The sequence below is a fragment of the Boleophthalmus pectinirostris genome, unplaced genomic scaffold, assembly GCF_026225935.1.
Source record: "Boleophthalmus pectinirostris isolate CB_2022bp ecotype Guang Dong unplaced genomic scaffold, ASM2622593v1 HiC_scaffold_16, whole genome shotgun sequence".
Classification (NCBI taxonomy): domain Eukaryota; kingdom Metazoa; phylum Chordata; class Actinopteri; order Gobiiformes; family Gobiidae; genus Boleophthalmus; species Boleophthalmus pectinirostris.
The window spans coordinates 25,643,561-25,662,680 of record NW_026571095.1 but is presented as its reverse complement, the minus strand read 5'-3'; the positions used below and the strand labels follow the sequence as shown (position 1 = coordinate 25,662,680).

The 19,120-nt window shown below is 39.4% G+C and overlaps 1 protein-coding gene across 1 annotated transcript; it reads right to left on the bottom strand.

Moving 5' to 3' along the window:
• Nucleotides 1-10,128: 10,128 nt before the first annotated feature.
• On the bottom strand, nucleotides 10,129-17,665 carry LOC110153467 (noelin-3-like). The gene is made up of 4 exons (XM_020917368.2): nucleotides 17,510-17,665; nucleotides 15,783-16,002; nucleotides 11,889-11,995; nucleotides 10,129-10,806 (listed from the first exon to the last, which is right to left on the bottom strand). The coding sequence occupies exons 1-4, from the start codon at nucleotides 17,654-17,656 to the stop codon at nucleotides 10,129-10,131; spliced, it is 1,152 nt and encodes a 383-aa protein (XP_020773027.1). The 5' UTR covers nucleotides 17,657-17,665.
• Between the last annotated feature and the right edge of the window lie 1,455 nt (nucleotides 17,666-19,120).

Here is a 19,120-nt window from a genome sequence, read left to right as displayed (position 1 = left end):
GTCTTTTAACCCTTCACCTCAAGTGAAAAACCTGGGCGTCATTTTTGACTCTGAGCTGACTTTTATTCCACACATTAAGAACATTACAAAAATTGGTTTCTATCACCTAAAAAACATAGCCAGAGTCCGCCCCATTCTCTCTCTGGCCAACACAGAGACGCTGATGCATGCTTTTATCACCAGTCGAATAGACTACTGTAATGCCCTGCTCTCTGGTCTTCCCAAAAAGAGTATTTCGGGTTTGCAATTATTACAAAATTCAGCAGCACGTGTCCTGACGAGGACCAGAGGGCGGGACCACATTACACCGGTTTTAAAATCACTGCATTGGCTCCCTGTGAGTTTCAGGATCGATTTTAAAGTTCTTTTACTGGTTTTTAAATGTCTTAATGGTCTTGGGCCTTCTTATCTTTCAGAACTGCTTTTACCCTACAAACCCTCGCGGACCCTGCGCTCCTCCGGCAGCAGGCTCCTGCTCATTCCCAAAGTCAGGACACACACTCACGGAGAGGCGTCTTTTCAGTATTATGGTCCCCGTCTATGGAACTGCCTGCCGGAGGAGCTCAGGGCTGCAGAGAACGTTCATGTTTTTAAGAGCAGGCTCAAGACCCACTTTTTTAGCTTAGCTTTTGATTAAATTCTTATACTTTTACCTGTTTCTATTCTACACATTTTAGTATATTTATTTATTTTAGGCATATTTTTTAGGATTTCCAGTGTTTCCTCTGTAGGAGCCTCTGCATCGGGAGCGGAGGTCGGCTGTGGCTGCCGGGTTCTGTCCCGTGGGCTCCTGGTGGAGAGTTGGTGCTTGGGCCTCAGGTGCCTGGGCTTCATCTCTCCCCTGGCTCCGGTGGTGGTTCCTGGTGGTGGTGGACGTCTCTCTGCTCCTGGTGTAGACGGCTCCTCTGATGGTGCTTTCTCAACTGGTTCGCCTGTACTCAGCCTCACATTTTACTATAGGGGATTTTATGTATTTTACTATCTTAGGGTGTGTGTGCGCGCGTGCGTGTGTGTGTGTGTGTGTGTGCGCGTGCGTGCGTGTGTGCTTGTGTGTGTGCGTATGTGTGCGAGTGGGTGTGTGTGTGTCTGGGTTGTTTGGTTGTGTGGAGTTGGGCAGGTGTGGGGTTGGATAAGTGGGTGGGTGGATGGAAATGTGGGATTGTTTTTAATCACTGTAAAGCACTTTGTGTTACGTTTTTGTATGAAAAGCGCTTTATAAATAAAGTTTGATTGATTGATTGAAAAAATCAGATTTGAGTCACTTCAGGCTGCAGTCTGAACGTAGCCTCAGTTACTTAACAACTTCCCCAAAGGACATTGGACTGACCCCTGCACCTCCGCCACCTGGAATTACATTTGGATTATAAAGTGAATTAAAGCTGCTCCCTGCGATGATGGGCCTCCCACCGACGTGCACGCCCCTCAGGCTTCACATGACCGCCCCAGAATGTTTTTGGCCCTTCCCATCAATCAATCAATCAAACTTTATTTATAGAGCGCTTTTTTCCCGACAGCTCCCCAGGCCGACAGATCATACAGTGGCTCACAGTGCACCTTTAAATATTACCTTTAAAAGCTTTATTGTAAATAAGCAATTCTTTGGACCTCAAACATAAATCTCAGGAGAGAATCGACCAAGAAAAAGACTTGGAGGTGAAAAAAACTCAATGATTTTCTCCAGAAGAAAGACAAGCAACTGCAAGACCAGATTAATGAACATAAGGAGATCCATTACCTGTACAACTCTACAGTACAGAAAAATGTGCAGCTGAAACAAGAGCTTGCAAACTCCAAAAAAGTCACAAATAAGACTGACGATTTGGAGATGCAAAAACTCAAAGCTTCTCTCCAGACAGAAGAAAGACAAAGAGCTGGAGATCCAAATGAATACATACAAGGAGATCCAATATCTGTGTCAGAGAAACTGTCCAGCACAAACAAGAGATAAAGTCCTTGAAAAGATGAAGGAACAACTCAAAGCACAGGACAATATAATGATGAGAAACACAAACAGATCATATCCAGAAGCCTGCAGAGACTCTCAAACCACTGGTATTGGAGTTGGTGGAGATAAACCCCACAAAGACAAAGAGACACTGTCCAGAAACATGCGGGAGCTTTCTGCTGAACTTTTCTCAGCACAAGAGGAGCTGCATTTCCTGAAGTGTCATTGTGAAAGTGAAAGTGCACAGCCATCCAGCCGCCCTAAAGGAGCAGACATAGTGAAGGAGCAGAGGAGGGCGCCCAGACACTACAGCGCTAAAGCCCCTCCAAACAATACCCTTTACCCTTTGCATTATGAAAAAATAAAACTAAAATATTTTAACATTATGTTGTTTTCTAAAATGTCTGTAGTTATTCATATTTTTGTATTGTAAACTTATAAATGTAATAAAAAAATTGGGACAGTAAAAATCAGGGGTTATTATGTGCTGTTTAAAATGTAATCAATGACCTGTTTATTATTGTATTTATATAATTTAAAACATATGAATCAAGCCAATTCATAAAAGAAAGGTGGTTTAACTAATTATGATACACAACTGGATTATACCATATTTTTCGGACTATAAATCACACTTTTTTCGTGGTTTGGGTGTTTCCTGCGACTTATACTCCAGTGTGATTTATATGTTAAAATTTTCACAGTGACAGCCACGAGAGGCTCTAGGGTTGTGTGTCAGTATCTGCTGCTCCTGTTACTCCTGTACCACTGTCATTTCACTCTACTGCACATGTCTCCTGCAGAAAGAGCCTCTGTCCTGTCTGTATCATGTCAGTCGATCGCACCAGTACTTCCAAACCACTGAAAATTTAAAATTTAAACAAACATAAAGACAACCAAAACCATCCTGTCGGGATTCAGAAAGGCCGGAATAATTTTAACTGGAACTGATGCTGAGTCTGACAACAGCTACACAGAAGAGGAAACAGCACTCCGTTTACCTCCGGAGGTCATGAAGTTGCTCAGAAGTGACACCGAGGATGAAGAATTCAATGGATTTAGTGATTTGGAGTGAGATGGAGAATTTGTTAAACTTGTTCTGTTCTGTTGTTTATGCTGTAGTTATCTGAAGAACTGTTCATATGTGACGTTAACATAACTTGATTTTTAATATGAAATGACGATTCTTGGTCTCTGATTTTATAAAACAAATTTCCCCCAAAAAGTGCGACTTACAGTACACACATACTCACATTTCTGCAAATATTTAATTATATCTTCTCATGAAACAACACTGAAGAAATGACACTTTGATACAATATGAAGTAGTCTGTGTACAGCTTGTATAACAGCGTAAATTTACTGTCCCCTCAAATTAACTCGACACACAGCCATTAATGCCTAAACTGTATAGTTCGGTGTGACTTCTTCTTCTTAATTCCAGATTTTTTCAACTGGTGCGACTTATACTCCGGAGCGACTTATAGTCCGAAAAATAAAGTACTGACTATCTCTGGTATCTGGCTTGCATTTTAAGACTGAACAAAGTGTTTCTTATTGAGTACAGAGAATAACTTCCCCCCTAAATACAAAATATTATGCACATGTGAAAATATGGAAATACTAAACCCATACACACAACCCTTTGGCATTCTATTTGCAGCTCAGGCCAATTACATGTCTCTGTACCACTACGAGAGACGTCCCTTTTTTTTTGCACTAAGATCAATTTTTTTAAGGAAAGATGGAGATATTCTGCTGTTTTTGACCTTTGAGATAATGGTCTGGGGTCCACCTTTATTGATCAGAGCTGAAAGGCGCCTTACATTATACTCTGTGGGTGGTGAAGGCCAGTGCCTGTGGAAATGTTCACTGGCAAGAAGGTTGGACACATAGACATTTATAGATGCGAAATTCTCTATCTCTGTCCATTGCTACAACGTGATCAATTGGCCCGCCACTACTACCTGGAGTTATGTCAATGCAAACGCTCCCTCACATACAAATGAACAGTGAAGCCAATAAAGTATTTAACAGTTTTTTTCATGATGTTTCTATTTCACTTTCAGCAATTACCTGACCAGCCAGAACAACACGCTTTGAAAAAACTTCACAAAGACGAGTGCTTACACATAAAAAAGAGGAACAAAACTAAATAAAAGACTGAGAAACAGCGTGTATTTTTGCAAGAACCAACAATCGAAGCACCTAATTATTACTTATCTCAGGGAAAAGTTATTAGTTATTGTTATATTTTAGACTGAATTCGTGGCCACAGGTTTTATGCATAATTACAGGCTCTATTCACGCTTACATCACAAACCAGAAAAACGTAATGAAGATGAAACATGCGATGACAACTTCCGGTGTAGTTTCCGACACTGGGCTCGCCGACAGACTGTGGTAAAACTCATTGAAATAAATGTGATCAGCGGTAAAATGAAGACTGCATATGTATGTGCTGTTTAGAATCATCTTAAATTTGGGGCCTCATCTCTTCTAATCACATGTAGATGGATATGTTTAATGTCATACAATGGACCATTCCAGACAAAGCAATAACATCTACATGGAGACAAGTAAATAGTGGCCCCTAAAAGTTGCACATTGCACATTTAAACTTGACCAGAAAAAGGTGGCTTGCCCTCTTTGGATGGGTAAAGAGTCCTTGCCTCAAGTGGAGGACTTGAAGTATCTCGGGGTTTTGTTCACGGTTGAGGGGAGTATGGGGCGTGAGATTAACAGGCGGATCGGTGTAGTGACGGCAGTGATGTGGTCGCTGTATCGGACCGTTGTGGTGAAGAGGGAGCTGAGCTGAAAGGCGAAGCTCTCGATTTACCTGTCAGTCTTCGTTCCTACTCTCACCTATGGTCATGAGCTCTGGGTAGTGACCGAAAGGACGAGATCGCGGATACAAGCGCTCGAATGAGTTTCCTCCGCAGGGTGGCTGGGCGCTCCCTTAGAGATAGAGTGAGGAGCTCAGTCACATGGGAGGAGCTCGGAGTAGAACCGCCCAGAACACCTCAGGAGATGTTCTGGGCATTTCCCACCAGAAGGAAACCCCAGGGAAAACCCAGGACACTGGAGGGACTGTGTCTCTCAGCTGACCTTGGGGTCCCCCTGGAGAAGCTAGAGGAAGTGTCCGGGATGAAGGAAGTCTGGGAGTCCCTGCTTTGTCTGCTACCCCTGTGACCCCGGATATGTGAAAGAAAATGGATGGAGGGATGATGGATCTTTAAACTCATTTTGTAAGTCTGTGATTTAAGAGCATAGAAGAAGCACACATGCCATCTGTATCTGTAAACCATTTATAATTTGTCAGTCCTTTTCTCTTCTGTTTACTACTCTTTTGGGACAATGATTTTTTTTTTTTTATTGTATCTTAAACCTAGCTGTTCAGAAAATTGGAACTGCACCTTTACTTAATCTTAATGTACTTATAATAGTCTAATTAACTGGACAAAACCGGACAAAACTTGGGCTTTCCTGAACAGGTTTTATATGAATTTGACCTCATGGTAACACTGAAAGTACAATTTTTTTTGTGTTGAAAATTAGATTCTTAAAAAGTGGCATTTTTCATCTTCATTCTGGTATCGTAAATTTTAAATCATCATATTTTTGTACAGCGCTTTTCCACTTTCAAGGCACTCAAAGCGTTTACAACAAGGAACCACTCACCCTTTCACACACGTTCACACAGACACTGGGGTCGAGGTAGGTTAAGTGTCTTGCCCAAGGACACATTTTTTATTTTTTAATCCTTTCTCTTCTGTTTACTTCTACAACTATTTTGGGACAATGATTTTTTTTTTTAATTGTAACTAAAACACGCTGTTCAGGAAATTAGAATTGCACCTTTACTTATCCTGAATGTGCCGTTTAAACACACAACACACACATTTTACTGAAAACAATATTTTATTTAATATGATATTTACAGAATGACCTATTTACAACAACGTTTAATGCACCGATATCTGTACACACACAGACTATTTCCTTGAACACCACCACACTGAACAAATAAATACATAAATAATCAGTGCAAAATACAAATGTACAGTTAGAATGTAAAAATGCTATTAACAAACATTCATGCACAGCTTTGGTTAAAATAAATGACTCCACCCGATAAGGCAAACAACGTGGTTTCACAATGTTCTCAAATTAATTTTTTATGTACTCTGAAATTCTAAATACTTTCACAAAATTGTCCCGAAACACAAAAATCCACTTGTAATTATCATACAGGTACAAAATGGTCCATCACTTTTGCCATTATCTCGCGCAAGGTCGAGTGCTAATAAGTTTTAAAATGAAAAAGCAAAATGAAAAGTAGGAATAAATTACGGGGACATTATGAAAAATAGAGAAAAGGAACAAAAAGAACAGTTCGAGAACACACGCTGAATGAGAATGAGCTATAGACAGTTTTTGTAATAAGAAATAATATGAAACCTGACAACTAATCTGAAGACATTTAGAAATAAGCCACAAAATTGACTTTTTTGGGACAGTTGTAAAGTGCTAAAATGAGATTCAACTATTTAAGCTAAATTAAAGCTGCGCTGTGTAACTTTTCTGGTGGAGGGTATGCCAACTTACTAGTGCCCTTGTCGATGTTTAACATGCTTGAAAGTACCATGTAACTTATCTGTTGCGTTTGTCTCCAAGGAGATAAATTGCTTTGCCTAGAATGTTCCACAATATAGCTTTAAACTTATCTTTCTCTAAGTAGGCAAGCAGGTGACACCACAAGGTCAGATCTGTGGAGAGGTGACCCATCGTATAATAATTAGACCTTTCAAAAGTACCGTATTTTTTGGACTATAAGTTGCACTTTTTTTTCGTGGTTTGGGTGTTTCTTGTGACTTATACTCTGGTGCGACTTATATATTAAAGTTTTCACACTGACAGCCGCAAGAGGCTCTAGGCTTGTGTGTCAGTATCTGCTGCTCCTATTACTCCTGTACCACTGTCACTTTGCACTTCCCCTGCAGAAAAAGCTGTTGTCCTGCTGCAAGTAGTAAAATATGTAACCGAAAACGATAATCAAGCAGCAGAAAGAAAATTTGGAGTGAGCGAGAAACTTGTGACACCGGGAGAGTGCGCCATGCAACTTTGCTGGAAGTCACTGGATGGATCAACAAAGCCTGGACTTCAATGACACTGAAACAATCCTGTCAGGATTCAGAAAGGCTGGAATAATTCTAAATGGAACTGAGTCTGACGACAGCTACACAGAAGAGGAAGCTTCGTTTACCTCTGGTGGTCGCAGAGTTGCTCAGAAGTGACACAAAGGATGAAGAATTCAATGGATTTAGTGATTTGGAGTGAGATGGAGAGTTTGGTGAACTTGTTCTGTTCTGTTGTTTATGCTATATTTATCTGAAGAACTGTTCATATGTGACGTTAACAGTCTGTTGTTCTCTGTTCTATTGTTGTTACTATAACTTGCCTTTCAATATGAAATGTCGGTTCCTGGTCTCAGATTTTCTAAAACAAATTTCCCCCAAAAAGTGTGACTTATAGTCCGGTGCAACTTATAGTCCAAAAAAATAAAACTAGATTCGAAAATGCTTACTCATTTGAGCAAATATCGATACTGTAAAAATCACACTAACTGGACAAAATTTGGGCTTTCCTGAACAGTTTTAGTATGAATTTTGACAAACAAATACAAGAAGTCATGGCAACATAGAAAGTACAATTATTTTGTGTTGAATTCTTAAAAAGTAGCATTTTTCATCTTCATTCTTGTATCGTAATCGGTATCGAGTATCGACTCTATTCCTTAGTATTGAAATGAAGTTTGAAATTTTAGTATTGCGATGGCACGAGTAAAAATGCATGTATTTTTAAGCAGTAAAACACCAAACTGAATGAATGCAAGATAGATGCGTTTAATGCCATACTGTGGAACATTCCAGGCGAAACAACCCGCACCAGATAAGTTACACTGTACCTTTACGAATGCTAAACTGTTTAGATATTTTAGTCCAACTTCCATCATGTTTTGTGATGTTTTGTGAAGTGTTCATCCCATCCAACCATATGGCAGGTTTGAATCCCAACCAAGCACATACTTCCATTGTGCCCATTGGCAATACTTCACTTCACTGATGAATATTTGCCTCAGAGAAAACAACCAAAAAAACGCAACTCTTGATTACATCGCGGTGGCACAGTGGTTAATCCTGTCACCTCCCAGCCACACGGAGCTAAGTTTGATTTGTGAGTCTTTCTGGAGAATCGCTTGAACGCCACAGACACGCTTTTCCCTCATCTTTATCCAGGCTTTGGACAGGCACAAAGAGTACACTGCAATATCGTCATCACTGCGAATAAAGCACGAATTGTAAAATAAAATAATATATACTTTGATTTTATTTACATTTTTACACAAACCCCCAACTATTTGAAATAATTGAGACTGTAGGTGGCTCAGTGTCAGCGAACAATTACATAAAGAGCACATTTATGTACAAATAACAAACATCTTAAAGGTGCATTGTGTAACTTTTCTAGTGGATCCATCTCCTGCTTGTGTAGATTAATTGTAATCCTTTGCCTGAAATGTTCCACAATATGGCTTTAACATGTATCTTACAATGTATCCTATTCACTTGCATGTTTCTGCAGCTCTATAGCACCTTGAGAAAAAAAAAAAAACACTCATTGGGCTCGCAAAACCTGTAATTTGGCCTGATGAGACATAAATAAAGAAGTAGTGATTATCACCATGGTAACCTATAATAAAAAATGTCCAGTTTCAGCAGACATGTTGTAAGTGAAGACTCAAGAGACAAACTAAAAGGGAGCTGGACTTTTCCATTTTCCCTTTAATAGTTTGATAAGTTGAATTTTTGAATGTGAACAATTACTGAAAACTATTTTTCATTTTAGGTAAAAAATTATTCTTTTATAGTAATAGGAGGGAAGGTTGGTTTTAACAGACATCAACTCATTACCTCTGTTTTACTTCCCTTCACTGCCGCCTGTGTGTTTTAGAATTGATTTTAAAGATTTTTCGGTTCATTTTTTGAGCACCAAGTTACATTTCAGAACTTTTAACCCCGTCCGAGCCTCCCGCAGCCTCAGATCCTCCAAAGTCCAGGCTCTCCGGACGAAGGCTGACGGAGCCTTTTCAGTCCGGGCGTCTCAGCTTTGGAACGACCTGCCTGAGGAGATAAGACTCGCACCAGCAGTATCATCTTTTAAATCACTTCTTAAGACATTTTTATCAGTTGGCCTTCCTTTTTTCCTTATTTATTTATTTTCCTATTTCTTTTTATTTATTTATTTATTATAATTTATTGGATTGTATGCTATTTTTATGCTTTTTGTATTGTTCTTTGCTGCTTGTAGAGCACTTTGTAAACCAAATGTTACATAAATAAACATGTATTATTAGTAGTAGTAGTTGTAATAGTAGTAGTAGTAGTAAGTAGTATATGATCCATGTGGTGTATTGACATATAGTTTCATTCTGCTTAAAATATAGACCAGTGCAGAATTTTAGGGTGATTTCTTTTATTTAATTTTGAGAAAAAATGTCCACAAGGAGAGACCGTTAGAGTTCCCTGCATTATCAGGACCACAAATATACCACTAGATGTCCATTTAAACACTTCAGTCAATGAATTTTCTGTTTTTTTTTTTTTTTTTTTTCAGAATTCGAAATGTTGCTCTTGCACTTCAAAAAGCAGGAAGGAAGTTAAAATAAATGTCTAAAGTCTAAAATGACAAATCAAGAACATTTTACTTGTCAAGTAACATTATCTACTAATGGAATAAGTGTGTTTTTCTGAGTGTAACAAGATGTAATTTCATATTTTAAGTACAAAAAGTCTCCGCTGATAGATTATTTGACTTGTCAAGTGAAATTTACTAAATTTGTGATAAAACTTTCTTTATTCACGTCATCTTAACTTGGCTAGATTTTAGTTTTACAGTGTCCTCCACTCGCAAGATGGCACGGCAACAGAGCTCAAGTTCTATCTTATAATATATAATTGATCATGGAGTATGTAAGTCTGTTTAATGCTATAGTGTGGAACATTCCAGACAAGGCAGAGACAAGAAAGTTGGGAACAGGACCCTGCACCCAAAAAGCTCCGCAGTGCACTTTTAAAAATCAAGTTAACATTCAGACACAACGGCAGATTTGAGACACATTTTTAGGAATCGTCTTCAGTCTTTATGATGTGAAAAAGCGTGACGTTGAAGAGAATTTGGTGTCCGTTGTTCCAGCCGTACAGCGCCCTGTCTCTTGCGTTATAGTCCAACATCGACATGTGGAGATACTGATTATGGAATGGTATGTCCGTGTACTCGTACGTGGAAGTTTCAGTTGAATAAGCGTAGTAAACTTTTGCGCCGGTAAGATGCGAATTCGTTATGTACAGTGTCCCGCAAATCATAAAGGATTCACCCGCGTTCCTTTTGGAGTATTCGGTATTCCAGGTTTGAAGGATCTGGAGCGTGTCCGGGTTGATTTGACTGATGACGATATTTCCTGCGTTCTGATTGGTCGCGTAAACTACCCATAATCCGATCTCATCCGCCATTAGGTCGATATCGGTAAACCCACCCCACGTGTAAGGATAGACGTTGTGGAACCCGGCGGATTCCAGCGCTCTCTGCGTAACTACCCGCCCGGTTTCGAAGCTGTAGCGCACTAAAATGTTACTTTGCATTTTGTTGTAGTAGAGGGAGCCGTTGTACACCACGTGGTTGGTCCCGGCCCATTTGAACGGGAGGATGTAGGTTCGAGACTCGACGCTGGCCACGAAATCGGAAATGGATTTGAACTCTCTGACGATTTTGTTGTTGGTGTAGCTGTCCATGTACCACACCTGAGGAGAGAGACACAGAAACATGGTTATTATATTTGATTTAGGGATAAAAGAAGGATTTTGTTCTGTCTTTTTGTTGATAAAATTATGTAGAAAGACAGACATTTTTTTTTTAATGTTTGGTTTTATCTTTTAAAAAATATAATTACACTTTGGCAATTTTGTGTCTAGTGAAAAGGAAGGAAGGAAGAGAGTGAGTGGAGAGAAGGGACGGGATCGAGAGGTAATCAGGACTGCTTTGTGTGATGTCACCAACTACTTGAAATTACAGAGGCCACTGAAGCCAGCACAACCTTAAACTGACCAAAAAGCTGCAAATTTACCTAGTTTGTGTAATGTATGTAAATAAAAGTGAAAAAAGTTGATTTAGTGTTTAGTTCCTCTTTCCTCAAGTAAAAATTCCTATTGGTATTGGCACATTCAATCTTTTCTCCAATATCAACAGGAGAAATTTGACTTTCTGAATACTTCCCTTATATTTGCCAGACAGTTTGGTAACATCCGTGTGTCATTTGTTCATTCTTTTTTCAAAATAAAACCAAAAATAAGAAAATGAAAAACAACAATTTTCTTCATTATGTGTTTCCAAAGCCAAAATGAAAAAATGGATAACGATTCCTTTCTTCAGTTTTTGATTTTGTGTTTAAATGAATAATGGAAAAAAACAGATAACGTCTGTTTCTCGTTTCCGTGACTTAAACTGTGAATGCACTGAGACCGGAACTGAGACCAGGACCAGACCGGGACCGAGACCGGGACTAAGACTAGGATTGAGGCTGGGATTGAAACCAGGACTGAGACCGGTTTAGTCCTGGTTCAGTTCTGGTTTAGACCTGGTTTAGTGCTGGTTTAGTCCTGGTCCAGTGCGTATGCCGCTCAAAAGTCGTTATCCGTTTTTTTCATTATTCATTTAAACACAAAATCGGAAACTGAAAAAACGATTCATTATCCGTTTTTTTCATTTTGGTTTTGGAGACAAATAATGACAAATCATTTTTTCGTTTTCTTATTTTTGATTTTATTTTGTAAAACGAATGAACAAATGATACACGAATTTGGTAAATATAATAAACTCATCTTACTCTGTTGTTTTTGGGTGAGGCGAGAGGATCTGTCATCCAGGCCCCGAATCGAGTCCCAGACGTCTTCACTGTGAGCGGCCCCGTGATCTTCATCAGTTTACCACACGCTGAGAACACAACACAGCTTCTGTCAAACTCGGGCTGGACAAAAAACATATTTGCTTTTCATAATATTTATCTGTCAACTTATGATTTGATTTATTTTTCTTCTACAAAACCTAATATAGTTTGGATCAGTGAACAAGACATACTTTAAAACGATGCAATTTAAACAAAAAAAAAAAAATAGCCCAATTTATTTCCCCAAAGTCCTTCAAAAAGTTCTAAGTGCATGTTTTTCGTTGTTTCACGGACCTTCCACTCGAAGTTTCTCAACAAACCTTTAAATCCATTATGCATTTTCAAACCATTTAAAGCCTTATTTGGCTGAGCATTTCACCACAGACGTCTATGCGGCACCCCCCAGCGCGATGCCACTGCAGGAAAAGCACCAAATCTCCTCTATTATCTCAGACACAAAAACAAGTTACCTATAAATACCAGTTCGTCCAACAAGCTGTTCACATTTCCAGGTGTCAATTACCAATACGCATTTCTCACGCACCGTTTAATATTTTACACACTCGAACAGCGCCTAATTTATCTTATTCGACATTTTAATTGCACCTGACATCAGCTTCCTATCACTCTCACCCACACTCCAAAACTTCCCTATTGAGTATTTAACTGGCTTTCACTTAATCAATCATTGCCTGAACGTAATGGAGGCTACGGGATCAAACTGGCTGTTATTCTGACGCCATTAGTATGCACATGTTAGTCTTTATGTTGACACTTTGACAAGCTACGTCTGTATTGATAAACCGTCAGATGGGAAATTAGGGCTTTGGGTGCTGGGTGGATTTTGACGGAGGAAATCTGCTCCGGCGAACAGAAATAGATACATTCATTTCGGCGAGTGAAATGTGATGACTTTAGGCAGCAAACGTTAATACGCGGGGTGAACTAAAGTGCGTTTTTGATATTTGAATTATTATGCGCCGTACACGCTAAATGGGAAGATGATCTAAACTCGGGATGTGGAGATGGGTCCCCGGGCGCCCGCTGCTCCTGACAGGTTGTCCCAGAAGAATCGAAGGGAGGGTCAAATGCAGAGGACAAATTTCCGTACAGGGACAATAAAGTTGAACTATTCTGATATCGCCTATTCTGTCTGTAACTAGTACTAAACTGAAACTATTAATAATTTAGATGTACCTTTTAGAAAATACATATAAAACGTCGAATTACTGTGCATGAGCAGTTTAAAATGCCTTATATTACACAAAATGGATTCTTGTGATCTTTACGCAATGTTATAATCAGTGTTGGGAAGGTTACTTTTAAAATGTAATCCCCTACAGATTACAGATTACATACCCCAAAATGTAGTTTGCAACGTAATCCATTAAATTACTTAAGGTGAGTAAAGTAATCGAAATACTTTGGATTACTTGATATTGTCATGCTTTTTAAAACTACATGAATGTAGCGACCGCATCCTGAAAAATCGTGTTTGTTCTCTTCAAATTGTCTGTTGAGCCAAAGTCTCCATGAACAGGTAATTGTTTGGTGTAGAGAAGCAAAGACTAGGATGTTTTGTTTAGTCTGCTAAAAGACAATAAAAAGCCCAGACTTTACTTAAACATATAAAAAATATTATTGATAGAGAAATGATTTCCATATGAGATCACTGCTGCCTTCAATTATGTCCACCCTACTGTTAAGTGTCATATTGTTTAGACCTGGTTTAGTCCTAGTTTAGTCCTGGTTTAATCCTGGTTTAATCCTGGTTTAGACCTGGTTTAGTCCTAGTTTAGTCCTTGTTTAATTCTGGTTTAGTCTGGTTTCATCCTAGTTTAGACCTGGTTTAGTCCTGGTTTAGTCTTGCATTAGTCCTGCTTTAGTCCTGGTTTAGTCCTGGTTTAGACCTGGTTTAGACCTGGGTTAGACCTGGTTTAGACCTGGGTTAGTCCTAGTTTAGTCCTGGGTTAGTCCTGGTTTAGACCTGGTTTAGACCTGGTTTAGTCCTAGTTTAGTCCTGGTTTAGTCCTGGTTTAGTCCTGGTTTAGTCCTGGTTTAGACCTGGTTTAGACCTGGTTTAGACTGGTTTATCAGTTTAGACCTGGTTTAGTTTAGTCCTTTTAGTCCTGGTTTAGTCCTGGTTTAGTCCTGTAGTCCTGGTTTAGACCTGGTTTAGACCTGGGTTAGACCTAGTTTAGTCCTGTTTAGTCGGTTTAGTCCTGGTTTAGACCTGTCCTGTAGTCCTAGTCCCTGGTTTAGTCCTGGTTTAGTCCTGGTTTAGTCTGTCCTGTTTAGTTCCTGGTTTAGTGGTTTAGACCTGGTTAGACCTGGTTTAGACCTGGGTTAGTCCTAGTTTAGACCTGGTTTAGACCTGGTTTAGTCCTGGTTTAATCCTGGTTTAGTCCTGGTTTAGTCCTGGTTTAGTCCTAGTTTAGTCCAGGACTGGTTTAGTCCTGGTTTTAATCCTGGTTTTAGTTCTGGTTTAGAGGCGCACAGGAGGAAGCGCGGTATATTTTTTTAAATATCTCACGTAGGTGTATCACGCCCACCACACGCCCGTCCCTCTCTTCTTTAAATACAAAGTGATGTCTGAATTTCGAGGACACAAATGCGTTTTTTACATGTGCTCTGTTGGGTTTCCGGCAATGAGTAGAATTACCGAAAAAAAAAAAAAAAAAAAGGGATGTAGCCCAAAATGTGAAAACAGGAAAACATCGTAGTATAATCCAATTATTTCAACAAAGTAACAGTAACTGTAACCGAATACAGTTACTCATAATTTGTACTCTGATTACGTAACGCTGGTACATGTAATCTGTTACTCCCCAACACTGGTTATAATGTTGTTAGCTTTTCAAAAAAATATACTTGGAGGTTTTTTTTTTTTTTTTCACACGCTTAAGTAATCATTTATTATTAGTCTGGCTACATCTCCAAAGCTCAAAATGCTCTGTTCCACCTTTTGATGTCATTAAATGAGTTTTCAAGTTAACAAGTTTTAACTTTTGTTCAGCAGAGATTGGCAATTCCAGTCATATTTCTGCATTTTTGTCATTCATTTTAAGACCCGTTCTTGTTTTGTTCAACACTTGAACCTTAACAGAGACATTCACTGGCACATTTTAGCACATTCCTGATGCATTTTGAAAAATAAAGTCTGAATATCATTATAGAGTTTTGCCAGTTTTGTTAATATTGCCCATCTCTACAAGCAGGTAGGGTATTTTCTCACTATATATCGAAAGTTTCTTTGCTTAAATGGGTGGTTTTATAGTAGCTATAGCTTCTAAACATCAGGAACTACATATCCCATGATTCATTTCAGTGCAGACAACATGAAGAAATATGTTTTTGACTTGAATTCTTGGGATTATGATGGAAATAATTCATGCCAAAATCTTGTCAAGGTATTTTACAAGCAAAAAAGTGTCTCATCTGAAATTATATAAGCCTCTCCAAAATATCGCAATAAATATCGTACTTCGAGATTTGTATTTTCCACTAGAAAAGTTAAGATTGTAGCTTTAAATCTGCTGTATCTGATTTGTGAAAAACAGAACTAATTACTTTTAAACAGTTTGCAGTGGTCCAAATGTATTCCTCACTTACCTTATGCATTCCCAGCATCCTAATTATTCACCCTGAGTCTGTAAACTCACTTCCTGATTATCGGAAAATAAAACGCTTTATAATTTAGATGCAGATAGCCTTGTAACCCCAAGAGCAGCTTACACAAAATATCTGTACTGGGCCAAGGCAAATACATGGGGGGAAAAAAAAATCATACATCGTTCTGGTAATTCAATTGCGATTCCTTCTTGTGTTACTTACTGAGTTTACTCATACAGTTGCGCAGTCGGTTCTCCAGACTCAGAACTCTCTGCTGCAGCTCCTCATAGTCGTAGGCGCCCATCTCCTCCTGGATCCCCATCAGGACCCCAGAAAGGTTCCTGATCTCCTCTTTAAACTGAGCGATGAGTTTAGTGTCCGTCTTGTACTGCTCCAGCACCGGGATCAGAGGCTGCAGAGACTCCATCTTACCCTTAAGCTCCTGGATAAAAACACAAGGGCACAGGGTGAAAAAATACAAGGAGTTATAAATGTTTCACTCCAGACAGAAGAGTGAATATAGCCAGACAGACAGTTTAATCCATTCATGATGCAAGAAACAGCTTAAAAATAGAGAACATTCTGCTCCTAAAACAAGCTAAAACTAGTGTAGAAATTCTGCAATAATAAAACGTCTTTCTGTAGTTGACATGCTTTGCCTGGAATGTCCCACAGCATGGCTTTAATCTTGTTTGTCTCAATGGAGAAAAGCAGGTGACACTACCAGACCAAGGTATAGATTTTTTAAGGTTATTTTGAGCTGTACAAACACTAATGACAAAAGTAATAGATACAATTGGACATAGTTCAATCTGTAGAAAAAAATCGAACAAACTGCTTAACTTTTGGTTGGTGGTCCATCACCTGCTTGTTTCTATGGATATGCCATTGCTCTGCTTAGAATGTTCCACAGTATGACATTAAGGCCCCATCCACACTAGTACATATTTGAGTCATTTTCATTGCTGGATGCAGTGTTTGTCTACACTAATCTGATGGAAAACAGCTCCAGAAATGGAACAATCTGGTGCCACCAGCTCCCACGAATTCATCTGAGTACAGATCTGATCCAGCACTATGTGGACACCTGAAAATGTTGATACAGTGACGTAGGAGCTCTAGTTGCCGTCCTTATTGTAATATGTCACTGTGACTTGCACCTTCCTGATTTGCTGGGTTCGTGACATCGGTCCTGTGAACGCTATAGGCAGAAAACAGTTGAAACAAACTATAGACAAATGGGAAACAGTGTAGCAAGAACTACTTGTTAGTCCACGATCCACAAAAAGACTTTTTTCACGCTTGCAGTCTTTCTTGGCTCAAAATCGACTGCTGCAACTTCAGACACAGGTTAGCAGAACACCCCTCTGTCACAGAAAGAACATATATTCCACTAAGTCGTGTCCTTTAGTCTAACAGGAGCTGAACTGCATCAACGCACAAGGAGCAAGCTTTTTTTTGAGCTCTTAGTTTATGCAAATTAGCCATGTGGTTTCAAGTTTCGCTTCTGTAAAACCGTAAACAAACATGCACAAAGTTGTGTGGATAGGGAAGGCTTGCGGACACAGAAATGATGTGTCTGGACGCAAATCGTTTCCGATACAGTGATTAATTTCAGTGTAAATGTAACTTAAACAGCTCTACCTAACATTTATTCAATTACACGTGGGTCTATAGCTCCAAAACACCTTGAAAAACAGGCATTCTGACAGTGAGCAGGTTTCCTCTCCACAGAGCTGAACTGTAACTTGGTCTGGAAAGTTACGCAATGCACCTTTAACTGATCTACATGGTTTATTTTAAGCTTATGTTTTTTATTATGTATCTTTGCTGTTTATTGCCTTTATGATCAGCTAGATAGAATTACTATATATATTTTTTGCATTTATGGAGTGAAAAATCTCAAATGTTGCTAAAAAGACCCCAAATCTCTAAGAAACCAAACGTACCTGAAAGTTCCTGTTGACAGGCGTCTTCTTCTCGGTCTCGATCTGCCTGAACTTTGACCTCAGACCTTTGATTTGACTCTCCATCTTCATAATGTACTGAAAGTCCCTCTGCGTGCGAAGGTTCAGTACCTCGATGGACTGGGACATGTTCTGCACCTTTTCACACAAACAAACACAAGCATTGATTTTGTGTCGGCGCTCAGATTAAAACGTCCTCGCAGCTCAGGGAAGGGTCTTTGGTTTCTCTTCTCAAGAACGGTTACAACGCTGCCACCGCCAACGCCAGTGTGTGAGGGGCATTACCGCTGCCAAATACCTGCTTATCGGGACCAGAGCTGTTTGTCAAAGCCTGATCTCGTCAAGTCTCGGAGGCTAAGCAGGAGCGGGCCTGGTTAGTGCTTGGATGGGGACTGCTGGGTTATCAAAAGTATCGAAAATCAGACACTTATCAATACTAAAACTAGTATCGAAACTAGATACAGGACAGAACAGGACAGATATGAACCATTCCTGAATAGCTTTAGAATGTTAGAATATTGAGCTGTATCAGAACAAGTTTAAGAGCACACAGACTAGTATACCCCCATGGACCACTATGGAACCTACTTGGACCACTGAGGAATTACACAGATGTAAGACCACATGGTAAAAAGAAAGTACTATGATTTAATGTTGATAATCACATTTATTATCTAAAGGAAGAGTTTTTATTATCATAGTGGTATCGGAATCGGAATAGGAGGGTTTCAGTCACGTGATCACGATGATGTGGTGGAGGGCAGGAAGTGAAGACAAACACGACAAACACGGCTCTGGAGAACACAGATATGGAGAAGAGTTCTTATTGTAAGGATTTAGAGTAGCAAGGCAAAAGTACGAGCAGTTAGTCGACAAATATATTGGGCGTGACCCCGATCTTATTGAAAATGAGAGAATTTTCAACCGAAGTAAAAGATTTGTCGAACAATCGAGGCAGAGGATATCACGAACTATTTAGCTCTTCAGACATCCTTCTACACCAGACAACAGAAGGCGTACAAAAGTTTGGAGGCATATAACTTTTTTTGTCAGTGGATGGGTCCTCAACCTTGGTGCAAAATGCCTAAATGATGATTATCGTTTGGTCTTCGCCGGGGTGAGTGTTTCTCTTATTTTATGTGCATAAACTGTTATGGAAAAAACTGCAGTGTATCGGCAGTAACCTCTATCTGAACTAATGTCAACAAACGTCGTTAGCCGTTAGTCGTTAATGATTTGTTTATGTTTAGGTAAACCACAAAAAAAACAATTTAGCTTTGTAACAAACCTTTGACGAAGTGTTCACTGCAGACACGAGCATTAGAAAATTCTGCTCCTCCTGACCGCAAACAGGTTTATAATCCACTTTTTGTTCTGTCAGCTTTTCCCATTTCTGACCTTTGTGGACGATTATATTCGGTACTCTAAAAAAATCGTTTTTCCTTCTCAGGCACAGCCGTAAACGACACAACACATCGGCATTTTCCTCCAGTCAGTTCACTTCCTGCCCTCCATCTGATTTCCGTGCTAGTATCGCATCCATAGACCGTATATATGAGTGGACATAACCGCGTCCCAAATAGGAAGTTCGCC